The sequence below is a fragment of the Mercenaria mercenaria genome, chromosome 1 (genome assembly GCF_021730395.1).
Source record: "Mercenaria mercenaria strain notata chromosome 1, MADL_Memer_1, whole genome shotgun sequence".
NCBI classification, from domain to species: domain Eukaryota; kingdom Metazoa; phylum Mollusca; class Bivalvia; order Venerida; family Veneridae; genus Mercenaria; species Mercenaria mercenaria.
In genome coordinates this window covers 21,318,762-21,337,463 of record NC_069361.1, presented here as the reverse complement: position 1 = coordinate 21,337,463, position 18,702 = coordinate 21,318,762, and the positions used below count along the sequence as shown (strand labels likewise).

The window sequence follows — 18,702 nt, the reverse complement described above, 5'->3', positions numbered from 1 at the left end:
TTAAAAACAACCTTTCCTTACAAATTATCCAAAGGAAATGGTGAGCAGGAGGAACTAGTCTGTATGTATTCGGTTAAGACAAAAACAGAACAATACCTCTCATTATAAAAATATGTTTATTGCATAATATATATTCAATATAAAGACAACAAATGATATACTCCACCATCATTTTATGATGACGATGATACAAGCGAAATTTTATAAAAACCTACATGATAGCTTTAATGCTTGCCAGGAATTAACCATTTCATATACAGCTGTTTGCGTTTCAAACAAACTTGTACAAATAAATTATCTGGAGAAAAATTATTTTGCGAATAATCTCAAAAATAAGATTTTTTTTAAACTAGCTAAGCAAGAAATTGTTAAGATGAAAAAAAAAATGTTCGGTTTTATAATTACATGTATGTAAAACTGTTAGGTATCAAAATATTATTGCTTAGAAAATATTTTTATTATCTTTTTTATGTTCATGTTTAAGTGTCTAAAGCAGTGTTACTTAATATTTATACAAAACTATAAAGAAAAAGTATCAAAATATGTTAGTGGCATAACTGGACCGAATAACAAATTGTATGTGTTACCTTTGTTATGAAACACAAAAACTGATTTTATTGCTTTGTTTTAAACTGGCAAAAACTGCAACTTTTCACACTGTTCAAAATTTAAACATAATTTGGAAGACAAATTATAAAAACTTGATTAAACAACAGTTATAGAGCACAGTTATAAGCTGAACTTGGATTCTTGTGCTTAAAATGGAATGCAAACAGAACATTTTTTGTTTCCATAAAATTTGATATAAATAGATTTCTATTTCTTCTCAAAGTTGACTTTGTATAATGCAAATTGTATATGAATGAAAAATGTTAACTCGAAAAATTATAAAGTGACAATCCAGCATCTCGAAAGAATCAACACAATTCGTAAATGCCCAAATCAAGATTGATATGTTTCAGGAATGCCAATTTAAAATCTATTTATATTTTACTTGCAAATGATAATGTGACAGACTGAATGGAAAGTATGGGCAGAGAAGCTAACTGTGTTTGCCTACCAGTCTTGGAATGCAACCTTGTCATTGGTCAAATTTGAAACGGAAACAACCAATCAGAAGTTGATACATTGAGACTGGTCTCCAATTCTACTGGTACACAAAACACCGAGACCGGTCTCCAATCCTACTTGTACCCAAAACAAAACAGCGTACTTGTTTTTTGTTCATGCCTATATTAGTGGTTATAAGGCCTTGCTTAACGTCTGCCCTTGTCCTGTACCTCTCTAAAACAACACTGGTCCCTGCACTGAGAAATATTCTTAAAAACCGGCCCCTACACTGAAAAATAACATTGGCCCCATTTATAAAGCATCAAAAATGGTATTGGTCCCTATGCTGGAAAACTATGATCAATAATTCTGGCTCCTGTTCAGAAATACCAAAAAAGAGCTCATATATTCCTTTATTATCTGATAGAAAAATGTTAAAGGGACGTAATTAGGTAAGTATATACTAAATTTCTCATCGTAACTGTAATAACAGACAGTATAGATACTAAGAAGCTACATACTTTGTACAAAAATAAATTATGGATTTTACTGTCAACTGTATATTTGTGTTCTGTTACCTATGAACCGGTATATAAAATTATCTACATAGTGACTATGTTAATAACATTATTTTTCTTGCTTCAACAAGCACAATATATCAAGTATATAACTCATTATCATTCACCCATACTATAACAAAAACAAATTTAGCCCAAGCACTTTCGGTTTAAATCTCGCCTACAAGCACTTGCAACAAAAACTGTAAAGATTCTATTACCCCGAATACAATAAAACACTTTATTACATGTACAAGCCATTTTGCTTATATGAGGTGAATAAACCAGTAAACACAAACAAAACAACAAACATCTCTGTGTATACATTAACCCGCAAAAGAAGCAATAATAGGCACACAAAAAAATCTATCAAAAAGTAGTTCCTATCTATACTTGCCATTTCAAAACAATCTGTTTTTCAGCAGTGTATATTTTTGAAGTGCCAGTGCAAAATGAAATATAATATTTGAGAATTATACCGCACTAGGAAGAAATACTATATAAGATTACAGAGAAAAACAGTATGACTGTGAATGCGTAGCCGAGTACAGACTCATGTAAGATGCAAAAAATGAAATCCTAAACACAACTTTACAATATACTTGGCACATTAAAAAATATTTCTATAACATTTATATATAAGCTAAGCATTATATAAAATCTATCAACTCTGCTGTATATATCTACAACTATATTAATAATTCTCTCTTGAACACAAAAAAGTCAGTGGATATTCAACCTACTGTCAGCATAGAATATTTACAGTTAATTCTTCACATTTCAAATCATGTTATTACTGAAATATAAATCCTTGTACATAAAAACTTTTCTGTGAACTAAAGGAAAGACCTAGTCAACAATGTAATTAAAACTTCTATAAAATCAGTGTAACAGGTACTTTCTAATCTAAATATCAATTGTGAATTGGTAATATCATCAGAATGATCTAATTACAAACTTATGATCAAAAACTAAACTGCCTAAAAAAGAATTTACAGTTCCGAACCTAAAACTTCTATTTAAATTGGCAAAAGTACTGTGAAAATTTTCACAATAAATTTATTTCAAATACTTTTTCAGTTAACAAGAATCGGTTACTTGGGGATCTAAAGTCAAGCTTACAGACAAGCAGTGTGTGTCATGGTTCAGAATGAGCTGTTAATACACTAACTATAATCTGATATACCCATATAAATGTTTATGACTATTTACTTCTGTAAAACATTGTTCAGAATATAGAAATATATGGTCATGGTTGCCTTCAACTATATTTTATCACAGCAGAATGGCATTTTATATTTATTTATTTATATTCCTTAACTATTGATAAACACAATGTTGCAACAACAGTTTGTTTTTCAAGAGTCAATTTTGTTCTCCCATCTCAGAATTATACGCATCAACCTCGACTGGATCAAAGTCTCCAGTATTCTAAAACCAGTTTCTATGCAATCATTTGTTTAGTACCGAGGGTTTTCAACACATACATCCTCAGTCTCATAAACTCATATTTTCACTTTTTTCATACATGGTCTTTGTACGTTATTCTTCACTGTAAATATCTCTATATCTTTCTGTTTTCTATTTTAGAATCCAAGCCACTATTCAGACTGAAAACTGCTCATTAACTCCTTTTCACACTTGTGACCACTGTTTTTTATTCAGTCTACTTTCTTACACTTAAATCTTTCTTTATTCTATTTATATACTAGTTCACTTTACAGTTTTATGCTTTCATCAATTTTATTTATCTTTTTTATGTTTCTTCGAGTCTCTATGTTTCTCGTGTTCCTCATGGTGTTCTTTATCCTTTTTCTTCTTGAGGAAACTAAACATCGACTTCCGTTTCTTCTCTTTCTCATCATGATCTTCTGGAGCTCCCCCTGGTGGCAATACAGGCTCAGACAGAGGGCGCTGTGATGAACGGGGTGATGCTTCAGGACGTTTCTGTAATAAAATATTTATGTAACAGATTATCAAAATTTTAAAACCCATTTTACTTCAGGAACTTTTCTATTTCTATTACTTGATAAGTTTATGGTACTGAAACTGATGTTTTTCCCCACAAAAGAAAAAACTTTAAAGAGTATAATGTATGTGCTGTTTATTTATTTTCACCAACCAACTGCAATTTATGTAGGTTCAGTTCTGATCCTAGGCAGAAAGTATAGTCAAACTTCATTCGCTTGAACTCCAATAATTCAAAAACCACCCTCTGCTCGAACTCCACGTCAGGCCCGGCAAAACCCCTATGTACTGTAAATTGTAGGATGGCTAAACTGCAGATAACGCAAACAAATTTGCCAGTCCTGGTGAGTTAGGCGAAAGTTTGACTGTAAAATAGAGCTGATGAAAAATACCTGACTTACCCTTGGTTCGACAGCGTACTTAATAATGTCATTGCCTTCCTGGCTGGTTGCCGGCTCTAAAAATAGAAATAAAGGATGGTCATAGCAGTTTTGGGTCACTCCTACTGGCTGTAGTTAATGTATTGTCAGTCCAAGAATTGTCCAAATGCCACAGAGAAAGGGGGGGATATTTGATGACATATTTTAACCTTAGAACGCGCTTTGTATTTTTCACTAACCAGTAGTTCCTTTTTTGATTGAACCATTTGTCAATAACTACAAATTTAGTTTGATTGAAATGAGATGAAACAATAAGGGTACAAGATTATGAAAAAGATTATAACACTGAATTTAGAAATTACTCTCAAAATGCTGCCCTGCTGTTGATCTTCAAGTCTGAGATTAAAACTAACAAATCAGACAATTTCACAAGTTCATATTGTGACATCAACATGATCTGGTCAAAATCCTCCCGGTTGAGTGACAGTGACATTATACACTCGGAAAGCATTTCATTTCATAAATGAATTTGTTTAAGAAAAAGTATAAGGCACCTTTTAATGACAGAGCTGATGAGAGAGAATAAATGATACCTTTACCATTGACAGCTTGATCCCGGAAACTGTCTGATCTGCCAGCAGCTGGTTCCTGCTTCCTAGGAGAAGCAGAGACCTGCGGCTCCTGTCCACGAGGAGAGGCCTGGGGTGGGGGCTGGGATACAGCACCATCCTCGGGTATAGTTTCTACCCGCATGCCATCAGTAGGTGATATACTGCGACCACGGCCTGGTGGGGAAGGTGACCGCTGTACCTCTAATTCTGATGCATCAAAACTTGGTGCCATTTCTGAAACAAACAAATTTATGCTTTGAGATAATTTTTTTTTTTAAATACAGACAAACTGCACTTGGATATACTGAGGTACATGAAAGTATCAATGAAACAGTAACATATAAAATTATAAGTTGTTTTTTAGGACAAGCAAGTTCAAAAAGAAGAGACTAAACAGTTTAATGTAAATATTAATTTAAGTACCATAAAAAGATTATCATTGAAAGAGAGATAAGAGTAAAAAGGAGATCTTTTATCAGCAAAAGGATGAAGTGAATTACCATTATATTTCAGATGTAGAAAATTAATATTCTAGACACAGAAAAACTGCTACCACTAAAGCTGGAAATGTTACACTGCACGTCTACTTAATGTCAGACTGTCCACAAATAATAAGAATACTTGACAAGGAAACATTACTGATTAGTTCAAATAATGTGACAAACATTTTGTTTTTGTGACCAGAAAGGTATTATTTGAAGTCGATCAAATTTACTGCAAAGGTCTGATTTACAACTATGTCTTTACAGCCATTAAAATAATATACAGATATTATAAAAGGTATTAAAAGTTAGCCGTATCTTCTGTATAACCCCAATGACTGTCTTCTGCCTAAGAAATATTTAGGTCTATCAGTTATGATGAACTAGCCAGTGCTTTATTTCATAAATGTGGAAATCTTTTGAGAGAGTTTATTCATTATCAACCATATTACTAAAACTAAGCTGAAAACAGTAAAAATTCATAAAAGATTATTTTATCTTGACCACTTTTTTGAAATCTTTGAAAGTTCTAATCTTGACATAAATAGACACTGAAACAAGAGCTCTTTATAAAACAATCATGCTCCTGTGATGTCCTGTCTGAAGCAACTGGGTTATGTAATTTTGTCTGCTTTGTCTGCTCTGACCTTGACCTTCAAACTAATGACCTCTAAATATGGTCGTCATCTACTGACCAGTGACTACAGGCAATCATTCTATGAAGTTTGAAGGCACAGGCACTCTTCCAACAATTGATGACCATTTTCAGTTGTAACTGTTGAGATACTGACCCCAAAAACAATAACAGTCACCTCCTGACAGGCAATCATCCTCTGAAGGTCAAAAGCAGTAGGCCAAAGCATTCATTAGTTTTTGAGCAGGAATAATTTGTAGTGTCATGGTCACTATGATCATAATGTTTGACCTACTGACCTCTAAATCAAAACCGATCATCTACTGACCACAAGCAATAATTCTAAAATTAGACAAAAGTGTTATTCAATGTCTGAGTGCAAACCCTGTCCTTGTTAATATGACCTTGATCTTTGACCTACTGACCCCTAAATTTAATGTTCACAGGCAATCATTCTACACAGTTTTAAGGTAACAGATGCAAGGCTTCTTTAGTGATTGAGAAGAAACCATTCCCAAACTTAACTTGACCTACCGACCATTAAATCCATATGGATTATTTTCTGACCACAGGCAATTATCCTATAAAGTTTGATCAGTGTAGGTTCAAGTATTCTGTAGTTATCGATCAGAAAGCAAATGGTCCACAGGCAGACTGACAGACAGACAAACATGAGAAAACAGTATACTCACTCTTCTTTCAAAGAGTTGTGAGGTCACAAGTTTTTGTTCTGTTCCAACACAATTCAGCTTATATGATGATAATGGGGGTTGGTGTGTGTGTTTGTGTTGGGGTGAGGGGGAAAGAAGAGAATAAAATAGCTTTTCTTAATACATGGTATGGTATGAAAATGGTAACCACTTTTCTTCTTTTTTTGGGGTGGGGGGTGGGAGGGGGGGGGGGGGGGGGGGGGGAGCGGTTACAGGCATAAATACTGACTTTCAACAAAATGAAAGGATTTTCAGACAAGTCTATGGTACTATGGGCAGAGGCATTAAAAAGGTCAACATAATAATTATACTCTAAAGCAATGTAAAGCAAAATTTGTACTACAGAATCCAACAGTAAGTAATTTCAACCAATAAGTTATTTATATTTTCCAAGAAAATTTTTTTTTTCCATTTGCCAAATTAACATAATGTTGTTTTTATGCAACCTATAACACAATCCCAACAACTGGCTTATATATTTACATCTGTTGTTAACTTTTCAATGTTTATCAGTATATGCTTTACATCTTGTTTTACAGGGGCCTAATATGAAGTTGCAACATTACGTATCATGTATATACCATAAAAGCAGATATTGTTGTACAGCAGTAGTATTTTGCAAGCAAAAAGCAAATGTGAAAGTATTGCCAATTATATCTAATATATCTGTGCATCAGGTAGAATACACACTTGACCAATCAGTAAATTTTGTGAAGTTTTAGATTTTCAAAAAAACATCTGCTTTTACAGTTCTATATACATTCTTTTTTTAACCTTTAGCATGCTAGATAAATTGTGGTCTGCTGGAAATGTCGTCTGCTAAAATTGTAAAGTTCATTCAATTTGCTCCAAAATTGGAAGAAATATTGTCAGAGTAGCAAACAGCTTGGAACCTGATCAGACGCCGATTTAATCGGCGTCTGATCTGGTTCCAAGCTGTTTGCAAAGGCTGTTAAATTCGCCTGCAGCAGGCTAAGGGTTAATAAATCAACAGTAAAATCTTTGGTGACTGTTGTGTGTGGTATTCTGTGCAACACCAATACCTGGGATGATTATGTGCATAATTAACTATTCCTGTATTATTCTGAAACATTCTAAGCAAAGCAGAGCTTTTCTCAAACATTAGCACATCTTTCATGTCTATCCAAGATGACTAATCCATTTCTTCAGAGTGATTTACTAGGAAAGCACACTTCTATGTTTGAAATACTACTAATTTCTATTCACACATTTAGCCAATGTTAACTAACACACAACACAAAGTTGTAAGGAGACACAAAGCACTATTCCAATCGCAGTAGGAAACTATCTACAGCTGACTAAATTGTTGCACTCAAATCAAATCACATGACAAATCTATTTAGCTACAAGCAAACAAGGAAAACTTATTTAAGCAAGGAACATTGTCCAAATTTCTAAACAACAACAGTTACTTACTAAGAAAGATAAATGTCAAACTGACATATAAAATAATAGTCAGGCTCTCACGACACTGTTTAAGTCTAATGTGTTAATTGAAGACATAGGAAGGAACTTTTGCTCAGTTATACTTGAGTCCAAAAACAAACTTGCAACATGTTAAATCTTTACTGACAAGGCCAAGGTTAAGACTGACTGATTTCCGCCCCACACCACCCCAACTAACACAGATTAAACTCTTATTGGAATAAGGCTGATACAACTAAACCAAAAGCTCTGAGCTTCAAACTAAAATGAAGCAAATAAGATGATGGCCATTCCCAATCTTTCTTTTTGTTTCTCTTTAAACATGCAATCATAAGTATATCTATGGTTATTCAAAAAATTAATAATTTGCAGACCTATGATTATACCAAGTTAAAGTGTTAGTCAGAACAACTTTAAGAAATTTCTTGACACCTTTAACCCATAATCTAACACCAATATTTAAATAGAAAGACTTTAAAATATATCTTCAATAAGTGAAAGTCACAGAACTCTCCATATCATGAACGAAAGTCAGCAGATGAAAATAATCTCAAACCAGGGAAAGTTAACCAAAACCAAAAAAGAAGAAAAGTAGTTAAAGAAACTTGACCTGTAACTGGCAAATCAAAACTCGAAACAAAGCTCTTGTGTAACCAAGACTACTGAGAAAAGCACCTGAAAAGCCTATGAATAGTATCTAGGTAAATAAAACTTTATAGTGTCTGGATAAGGTGGCATTCCAAAAACTGCTGGATAAAAGCTATGATGGTCACCTTACAGCTCACATTTAGTATAATCATAAAAGGTATCCAGATGTTCGCAGTTCCAAGAAAAACAAGTGTACGCAATTCATGATTTACAGTATATAAAGAAATATTAAGAAACAATGTTATCTGAAAGTTCAGAGCAAGTCTTACATTCAAAACCCACAGCCAAATCAATTAAAAGTCTTGTTAACTATACCAAAGACAAGTGAAAGCCCAGTTTCTTTATTTTTCTTGCACCATGTGAGTTGTAAGGAGGGAAAAAAGGTGAAATGAACACAAAAAAAATCAGATTAAAATGGGTTAAAAATCATCTGAACATAAAAATGATGTTTGATTTTGTTCACCTCCGTCTTCTTCCTCTTCATTATGATTAAACTCCATGTCAGCAAACATGGCCGACTCCGCTGTAAACAACCAATCACAATACATAATCACAATATCACTGACCAATCAGGTAGCAGTACAATATTCAAATTAAAGCTGAAAAAACATTCACATTAAATGACACAAAGTACATCATCATTAACACGTATATACATGCACTTTCTCTTGAAAATTTCTGTGGAAGAATTACATAAATTTATCTACTAACAACATAATACAATCAAAATATATCACATCCAGCTGAGTGAAAAATAGAGATATCCTTTTAACTCTAAAATATTTGTTAAACCGTCTTTTCATTCCTTCAGTGCTCTTACTTCATTGTTAACCTTTAACCAGCTAAATTTCTAAAATGGACTGGTCCATCATTCCAGTTTGGACAATTCCATTTATCATTTGAATGATTATTCATTGAAAATTTAGGTACTGACTGAAACAGCTAAAAGTGCAGACCCTGATCAGTCTGCACAGATGTGCAGGCTGATCTTGGTCTGCACTGGCCACAAAGGCAGAATCACTTGCTGGCAGGCTAAAGGTTAATATTTCTTTAGGTAGAAAAGGTTTTCACTCAAATTCCTCCACAGAGAAGAGAATGCTCATTTTTCTACTAAAGTCAAGCTTTCAAAACACCAAGCCAAAATATGACTACATTTTTGTATTAGCATGCAAATATACATAAATTATGATAATGTTCAAGAAGTGTATTAGAATTTTACAGTATTATTGAAGAGAAATAATCAATTATTTTAATTTTGTTAATCTATAAGGTGAATTTAAGAAATGGCCACACAGTAAATTTAATATATAATGGAAATTTGGTCTTAAAAATTAATCAGAAATTATAAACTAAATGTTTGAACGAGGAAAATTCATAAGCCAACCAAAACTGTCCAACAAGAATGTTTACTTATAAAACATTTTTTTTCACCTACAATTTATTTTCAATTTCTTGTCTTTGATCGAGTGTAAGAATCAATAAAATTCGAAATGATCATAACTAAGTTAAAGGTGACAGGAAGTTTTCCTCGTTCAATCATCACGGAAATCAGTAAATTAGGTACACAGATTATGAAATATAGCAACTTGGGTATCATATGGGAAATTCCGATACAGATACTGTAATAAATACATTTTACCAAGGCAACATCTCGATAGTGCAGTTATATAACTCAAGCATTGGGGCAAATAGATGGGCCAAAAGCTCTATTGGTCTGAAAATGATTTTAACAAATGATAAATGCCCCGATCCGTGAAATTTCAAATTAAGGAAAAATCATTTTCTGTCTAGAAATATTACTACTCTTCATTTAACAATGTCTATGATAAATATTTGACATTGCACCTGCAGTCATTAATGGAATTTCAACATTCAAGCATCTGAAAAAAATGTATCTTCCTCAACCAGTCTCTTTTAAAAGCAATTAATATATCTACATGTAATTATCATCTAACAGTCTTTTGATGATCCATATTTTGTACAGGCCTTAAATAAACATCTTAAATTTATTCAACAAAGATACCGATACAACCCCTATGACACTGTCTTACATTAATATACTTATACCAATTTGTTTTAAACTCAGGTAATTATAATTGTATTCAAGGTCTGTTGATACGACATCCCGTGCCAACATATTTCTTTGACATTTTTCTTGCAAGCACTATCAAGATGTTGACACTGTTAATATCATTCACCTATAAATTATGTAACCTACCAGCAAATTTGTTAATATTTCCCAGCCATTCTCCCATCTCATTCTGACTTGGAGCCTCCAGAAGGAATTCTGCTCCATCATGTAATTTTAAACGTAACACATGCTTTTTCTTTGTATAATCTGATGCAACTTCACAGATAGCCTGATGAATGTTGAGTGGAGGTGCTGCTGCAAATTTCTCTAAATAACCTTAAAAGGGGAACAAAACAGATTAGTACATTGAATACGTCAAATTATTATTAAATGTATACTTGAAGTAATATTTTGCCATAATATTACACTTTTCTAGAAATTCAGAATTGATGTATGTACTTGAAAATAATACTGAAGTTAATAACAGCTCCATTCATCCTCGAAATTGGATTCAAGGTTATAAAACTGAATTTTTAAGACCAGTTGCATGTCACTGGTCAATTTCTAAAAAGAGTTTTGAATCAACCAATCATACACTGGAGTCATCGAGACTGGTTTACATATTCAATTTGTAACTTCAGGTACAAGTTTCCAGGCTTACAGGATAACTACCAAGTATGCATAAAAGATATCGATTTTGAGACTTAAAATTTCATTTCAACCATAGAAAGAAAACTTGATAAACTGGAGGCAAGAATTTCATACCTCCTTTGATATAAAATAAAAACAATGGACACAACATCTAGGAAATACAAGTAAGGGTTAATCAGAAAACAAGATATACTGGAAAATGAGATTAAAATGTATAGAAAATACTTAACATATCCAGTAACAAGAGGACCATGATGGTCCTGAATCGCTCACCTGTCCCCACATGACCAAGTTTTGAACTGAGTATGACGTCGTTCTTTCTATTATTTGACATAGTGACCTAGTTTTTGAGCTCACGTGACCCAGTTTTGAACTTGACCTAGATATCATCAAGATAAAAATTCTGACCAATTTTTATGAAGATCCATTGAAAAATATGGCTTCTAGAGAGGTCACAAGGTTTTTCTATTTTTTGACCTAATGACCTAGTTTTCAAAGGCATGTGACCCAGTTCTGAACTTGACCTAGATATCATCAAGGTGAACATTCTCACCAATTTGCATGAAGATCTCATGAAAAATATGGCCTCAAGGTCACAAGGTTTTTCTATTTTTATACCTACTGACCTAGTTTTTGACCACACGTGACCCAGTTTCGAATTTGACCTAGATATCATCAAGTTGAACATTCTGACCAATTTTCATCAAGATCCATTGAAAAATATGGCCTCTAGAGAGGTCAAAAGGTTTTTCTATTTTTAGACCTACCGACCTAGTTTTAGACCGCACATGACCCAGTTTCTAACTTGACCTAGATATCATCAAGATGAACGTTCAGACCAACTTTCATATGGATCCCATGAAAAATATGGCCTCTAAAGAGGTCACAAGTTTTTTTTATATTTTTTGACCTACTGACCTAGTTTTTGAAGGCATGTGACCCTTTTTCGAACTTGACCTAGATATTATCAAGCTGAATATTCTGACTAACATTCATGAAGATCTGTTGAAAAGTATGGCCTCTAGAGAGGTCACAAGGCTTTATTATTGTTTGACCTACTGACCTAGTTTTTGATGGCACGTGACCCAGTTTCAAACTTGACCTAGATATCATCAAGATGAACATTTAGACCAACTTTCATACAGATCCATTGAAAAGTATGGCCTCTAGAGAGGTCACAAGGTTTTTTTATTATTTGACCTACTGACCTAGTTTTTGATGGCACGTGACCCCGTTTCGAAACTGACCTAGATATCACCAAGATGAACATTCAGACCAATTTGCATACAGATCCCATGAAAAATATGGCCTCTAGAGGGGTCACAAGGTTTTTTCATTATTTGACCTACTGACCTAGTTTCTGAAGACACGTGACAAACTTTCGAACTTGACCTAGATATCATCAAGGTTAACATTCTGACCAATTTTCATGAAGACCCATTGAAAAATATGGCCTCTAGGGAGGTCACAAGGATTTTCTATGTTTAAACCTACCGACCTAGTTTTAGACCGCACGTGACCCAGATTCGAACTTGACCTAGATATCATCAAGATGAACATTCTGACCAATTTTCATAAAGATTCAATGAAAAATGTGACCTCTAGAGTGGTCACAAGCAAAAGTTTACGCACGGATGCACGGACGGACGGACACATGGACGCTGCATGATCACAAAAGCTCACCTTGTCGCTTTGTGACAGGTGAGCTAAAAATGGCCTCTAGAGAGATCACAACGTTTTTTTATTATTTGACCTACTGACCTAGTTTTTGATGGCACATGACCCAGATTCGAACTTGACCTAGATATCATCAAGATGAACATTCTGACTAACTTTCATGAAGATCTATTGAAAAGTATGGCCTCTAGAGAGGTCACAAGGTTTTTCTATTTTTAGACCTACTGACCTAGTTTTGGACTGCACTTGATCCAGTTTCGAACTTGACCTAGATATCATCAAGATGAACATTCTGACCAATTTTAATAAAGATCCCATGAAAAATTTGACTTCTAGAGTGGTCACAAGCAAAAGTTTACGGATGCACTGATGCAAGGATGACGGACGCCACGTGATCACAAAAGCTCACCTTGTCACTTTGGAACAGGTGAGCTAAAAATAACAACAAATCAAATCGCATTTCCTTACCTTCTCTGTCTTTAAAGAAACACAATAACTGTCCAAACAGAACTGCATAAAAGTTCTTCCAAGATCTAATTGTTGCTTTCTTTCCACCACTTTGTAACTCCTGTTTTCTCTCTAAAGCACCTTCCATTTCGGCTGGTGGTAAATTTTCCGGTAATTTATGCTTGTCTTTAAAACTTCTAGTCCGTCTTCTCAAGTTAAAACTAGCAGTCCGTTTTTTCTTATCATCACTTTTCATGTGGTCAAAATGTTTCTGTTTTGGACTAATTGGTGGGGACATGTGATCTTTCTTTGAAAGTGGAGATTTCGCATCACGTGACATCTCTGGCGGTGGGGCTGAGGGTAAGTCAGGGGCAGGTTCATGTGAATCCTCTGGGGGTGGGGTTACAACCCCTTCACCCTGCCTAAACTCCTTGGCTTTCTGTAACACAGGAGGTGGTTGGCTGAGCTCACTTTCACCTCGAGTGCGGAAACTAATTGCACGACGTACACCTGCTGAGCTTTCCTTGTTCATTTTTATACTGCTTGATCGACCGATCAAATTCTTTGCAGCATTCTTGTCTAAACCTCTGAAATCAAATAAACATGCAGATTTGTAAGACGTCAAACTATTTGTGGGCAGAACAATAATGAATATTGTTAAATACAGCTTAAAAAGATGCATATTATATCAGTATTCCCGCCAAAGTCTCTGTTTAAACATTTCTGCTAAAAAAGGTTAACAGAACACTAAACCTTTCTTGATTACCAATATCAAATATTAATAAATATACATTTGTACTTGCAAACAGAGAAGTTAGATTACCTTCCTTCTTCGTCACTCTCTGATTCATCACCACCTGACTTCTGTCTTTTAAGTATTTCCTGTGCCTTTAGCATATCCTTCTCACGACGGCGCTCCTAAATAAATATATGTTTAATCTGTAGTTTTCATAAAATGATTTCCAAAAATTAGAGTTTAACACTAGTAATTCTAAATTATTTCTTCATCTAATTTTAATATTCTCAGGAAATAAAATTTGTTATAAAACACATTTATTGAATTCATTGTTATATAAAATAGTGAAATTAATTCTGAAAATCAAGAATCGTGTTAATGAGTAATGACACAAAACATTAGTACAAAATATCTTCACTAACATTATTCTACTCTATTGAAGAACTGTCCAGCTAGCCTTAATAATTTGACAAATAAAAAGACTGTTTTTAAGGCAGTCAATAAATTGATCTAATCTCCATGGTTACACCAAAAATGACAACTATCAATAGTTAATTGTTTTAGATAATTAGTAATTTTGCAACATTTATTAGACAATTAGCATAGAGAAGCATCATTCAAAACACATAAAAAAGACACCATAAACACTGCATATTGGTGTTTTATCAAATCTTAGCACACCTTATCTAGCCTATGTTATACTAATTATGTATTGCTTCTGCAACCTTTGTGCCGAGGACAACTAGCCAATCACACTGTGAACACAACACATTTACTTTAACCAGCAGTGATGTAGCATAAACTAGCAAAACAAAGTTGTTTTTCTGAAAATCTTTTGAAAGTTACTAATGTAGCAGACTTCAAGACAACTGTCTGCGAGTTATAAAAGTTTCAACCCATATCTGTTTATAATAGTGGTATAATTATGCAGGGTGCTTTCAATAAATATTTAATGTAATCAGTACTTTGAGAGACACAATATTTACTGGTTGACAAGATCCAAACCCAATATAGAGATAAAGTTGATACTTTGTCACTAAATTCATTTGACATTGTCATAACACCACCTTGGAACATTAGAACACTCCATTACTGAAAACCTTGTATTTCATGCATTAAACATAGATGTTTTTGCAAAAGACTATCCTCCAGTTAATAGTTTATATACTATGTCAACTTTAAAAGACACCAGCAAAAATAATCATTTTATCATTATCAGGTGCAATAACTGAAAATTTGTAGGGTAGCATCTACAACTTAATACTGATGCTCACACCAAATATCAACTCACTGTGACATGGGCATCACTATACAGCTGCAGAAGTATGGACAGGCAGATATCCCTGCTTTTTTCAGGGTGGATGAAAACTGAGCTTCAGTATTGAGGTTAAATCAAGCCAACCAGTATAGTCATAACTCGAATTATATATAGATCTGGAAGTTTAATGCTGGAGTTCAAATAAAATTGTATGACCCTCCACTTGCTGAAAACTGTGTTTCATATAATCTTCTTTTTGTAGCATACAAGCAACTCCTGCTTTTCATATAGTTGTAAGATGTTATATACAATACTCTGATTTTCATAAAGCTAAGAGATTTGAGATATCTGTGTAGCCAGAACTAAGTGCATGTAATACCTCTGCAGTGTGAATCTTCAGAAAAGAAAACGAAGAAAAGTTACTGCACAGAAATGACACAGTGGACACAACCACACTGAATCACAATGTTTGTACAAACAGACAGCAACAAACAACCCATCAAATGCCCAACAGTTTGTGTACTATATGGCTCTATACATTACAACAGGAGATCTAGTTTGGGCAAGAATTGGTCTTGTAAAAACTAGACAATTTCTGATTTTTTAAAAAATGTTTCCACTATTTTCAATATTGCCTAAAAAAGCAAAGAAAAGCAGACAGACAGGAAAGACAAACAATATTACGTTACACTAACTTACATCTTTCAAATGATTAAAGAAAGAAAAGTTTAAAACACTGTTAGTTTAAAATCCTGTCAAATCATAGCTTAGTTTTAAGAAATGCTAGAGAAATTTATGCTATAAAGTTCTGTAGACAGCCTGTTTGTTAGGACTTTATCAGTTCTTAGGTGGAGTTCGAGTTAATTAGTCCTTTAGGGATCTTTATCAGTCCTAACAGGTGTACTTCCAGTCCTTAGGTGCAGGTGGATTAACAAGTCCTCAAATAGACACGATCAGTCCCTTAGGTGAACTTAATCAATTCTTATGTGGACATATATCAGTCCTCAGGTAGACATAATCATCCTTAAATGAAAGGTTGATTTTAACAACAAGTGATTCAGTAGACTTATTCAGTCCAAAGATGGACTTAACCAGGTCCTAAAGCATAGGTGGACCCAATCAATAAGTCCTTATGTGGACTTAACCAGTCCTAAAGTGAAAGTCAACTCAATCAGCCCTTAGAGGGACTTAATCATTCTTTAGATTGAAGTTCAGTTTTATCACACCAAAGGACTGAAAACCACCTACATTATATTTTTGATAGCTTGCTTTATTAATAGCATTATAAAAGAGCCATATTAGACAGCTTGTGAGCAAAGACAGAAATGAGACAAAGTATATTCTCAACATACAGGTGGAGTCTGTAAATAAAACACAAATTATAAATTGTTAATTCTACTGTGCAAAACAAAAACATAAATATCATGTTACAATTATTCTGCTGTTATGTTCACTGTGCAGGTATCTACTAAAGTTAAGACGTAAACTAAATTATGTTGTAACTCACAACTATCTCACAAAAATTGTTGAAAAATATACTAATTAATTACAAGGTTACAATATATATCATATTCTGTCTTGTCAAAATTATTGCAAGCATCATTATTACTTGTTACCAATCTCATCCCCTGCATTTAATAAAGTAAGCTTGTCTTTTTTTGGCAGCCCTTACACAAAAAGGCAGAATGCATCTTAAGGCAGAAGCAGTTGCAGCCTCATTTTCAAAAAGCAGACTGTAAGGCAAAATCATCAAGCCTTTACCAGACATTCATGCTTACAACAATGACAAAAAAGTGCAAAATATTGCTGAAGAATCTCAAAAGAAGATAAGCATGGTATTGCTTACATATTTACAAAATTTTACGACTTTATCTAAAAATGGGATAAAGAAATGAACAACTACAAAGTTGTGAAAGTCATAGTCTACAATCAGATGACAGCTTTATAATTTCTAACTGTTACTATGGTTACACTTACATCCATGATTTTGGCTTGTTCTTTTCTTCTCATCTCCTCGAGCCTGTCTTTTTCTCGCCGGGCTTCTTCAGCCTCTCTCAACTTTTTGTTCTTGTCAACAACTCCCTCTTCTAACTATAAACACAACAATTGGTCCATTAAGACATTAGTCTTAAGTGTAAAGAGGTGAAGAAACTGAGACCTAGTGCTGAGATAAAAGTCTCTATCCACCCATTTTAAAAATCAAGCGTAACGTTCAAACTGGATTTAGAAAAAACACAAACTGGGATGGATTCGGTACATGCAAACAGCTATTGAAAATATCATTCAAGCCTGAGTATCTTAGAACAAGACCCAGTAGAAAATTGCTGAACAAAAAACAAGCAAGACAGTATCAAAAATTTTTTTCAGCACAACATAACATTATCTCCATAACCATGGCCCAACCAATTCTCATTTACTCTCATCTGGACAATTTCTCCCTGTATCCATTGTAACTACAATTTACTCATCAATGAATAAATGTCAGTACCCACACAACATACATTCTGCAGTGAAACTGGCAGGTATGTAATTGGAGGTATCAAAATGAATTTCTGATAGTGACACGACCACGGTTATGGGATGTTGTAAAAGCATCACCACAATAAAGAATGCAGAAACTAGCTTCACTGAAAATGATCACATGTAATATTTATTTAAAAAGAACTATCAGGTTGGTTACTTTACTGAAAATCTTACCATTGTTGCTCTCTTGATTGCTGTGAACTTGTCTTCCTGAGCATCTACAGTTTTCTCAAAGTCCTGCTGTCTCCGTAGCAACTCTTCCACTATCGTGATGGTATCACCATAATTCTTGTCTTTTGTTTGATTATCTCGCACTGACATCCAGCCCTCTAACTGTTCCATCTCATGTTTCAGTTGCTGCAATTATGTATTATTTATTCACTAGACTGTGTTGTTTTGAACAACATAATTAGCATTCAGTTTAACAATCAAACTCTCGGGACTGAAAATGTAATCATTTCCAAGCAAATAATGCAAACTTTCCATACAACAAAGTAAGGAATATAACAACTCTGCAATTTTAGTTTAAAATTGCTTAATTACCAATTAAAATTCACTTTAAGGTGATCAGACTCAAGTGTAAGGGCTGTCCTATGGTATCCATATTGTACTAGCCATGCTAAATACTTCATTTCAGGCGCCTACTCCCTAAAATATTACTTCTTCAGTTCTTACAGAGCAGAAGATTTCTAAACTCATCAAGGAGAATGGCATTTACCTGTGCTTCCAAATTCTGTTCACAGAGAACTCTGGTCTGTTCCAAGGTAGCCAGCAATAGTTTCCATGCAGTACTTAAGTCTGTTATCTTTGCTTGAATCTAAAGTGGCAAAAAGTAATATTCAACTAGAGATGC

General features: G+C 33.9%; 1 protein-coding gene across 7 annotated transcripts in view; it reads right to left on the bottom strand.

Moving 5' to 3' along the window:
* Nucleotides 1-99: 99 nt before the first annotated feature.
* LOC123544287 (spectrin alpha chain, non-erythrocytic 1-like) overlaps nucleotides 100-18,702 on the bottom strand; it is a 147,978-nt gene continuing 129,375 nt past the window's right edge. For 2 of the 7 annotated variants that reach the window (XM_053541837.1, XM_053541849.1), the window contains 11 exons: nucleotides 18,568-18,666; nucleotides 18,024-18,206; nucleotides 17,304-17,417; nucleotides 15,706-15,720; nucleotides 14,156-14,250; nucleotides 13,354-13,919; nucleotides 10,705-10,893; nucleotides 8,950-9,009; nucleotides 4,549-4,800; nucleotides 3,977-4,032; nucleotides 100-3,554 (listed from right to left, as the gene is read on the bottom strand). In XM_053541837.1, the coding sequence (XP_053397812.1) occupies nucleotides 3,351-3,554; nucleotides 3,977-4,032; nucleotides 4,549-4,800; nucleotides 8,950-9,009; nucleotides 10,705-10,893; nucleotides 13,354-13,919; nucleotides 14,156-14,250; nucleotides 15,706-15,720; nucleotides 17,304-17,417; nucleotides 18,024-18,206; nucleotides 18,568-18,666 (1,833 nt within the window). In that variant the 3' untranslated portion in view covers nucleotides 100-3,350. Of the gene's footprint in view, nucleotides 3,555-3,976; nucleotides 4,033-4,548; nucleotides 4,801-8,949; nucleotides 9,010-10,704; nucleotides 10,894-13,353; nucleotides 13,920-14,155; nucleotides 14,251-15,705; nucleotides 15,721-16,374; nucleotides 16,688-17,303; nucleotides 17,418-18,023; nucleotides 18,207-18,567; nucleotides 18,667-18,702 lie in introns of those variants that run through there. The other 5 variants (XM_053541845.1, XM_053541852.1, XM_053541842.1 and 2 more) reach the window with 4 other exon arrangements.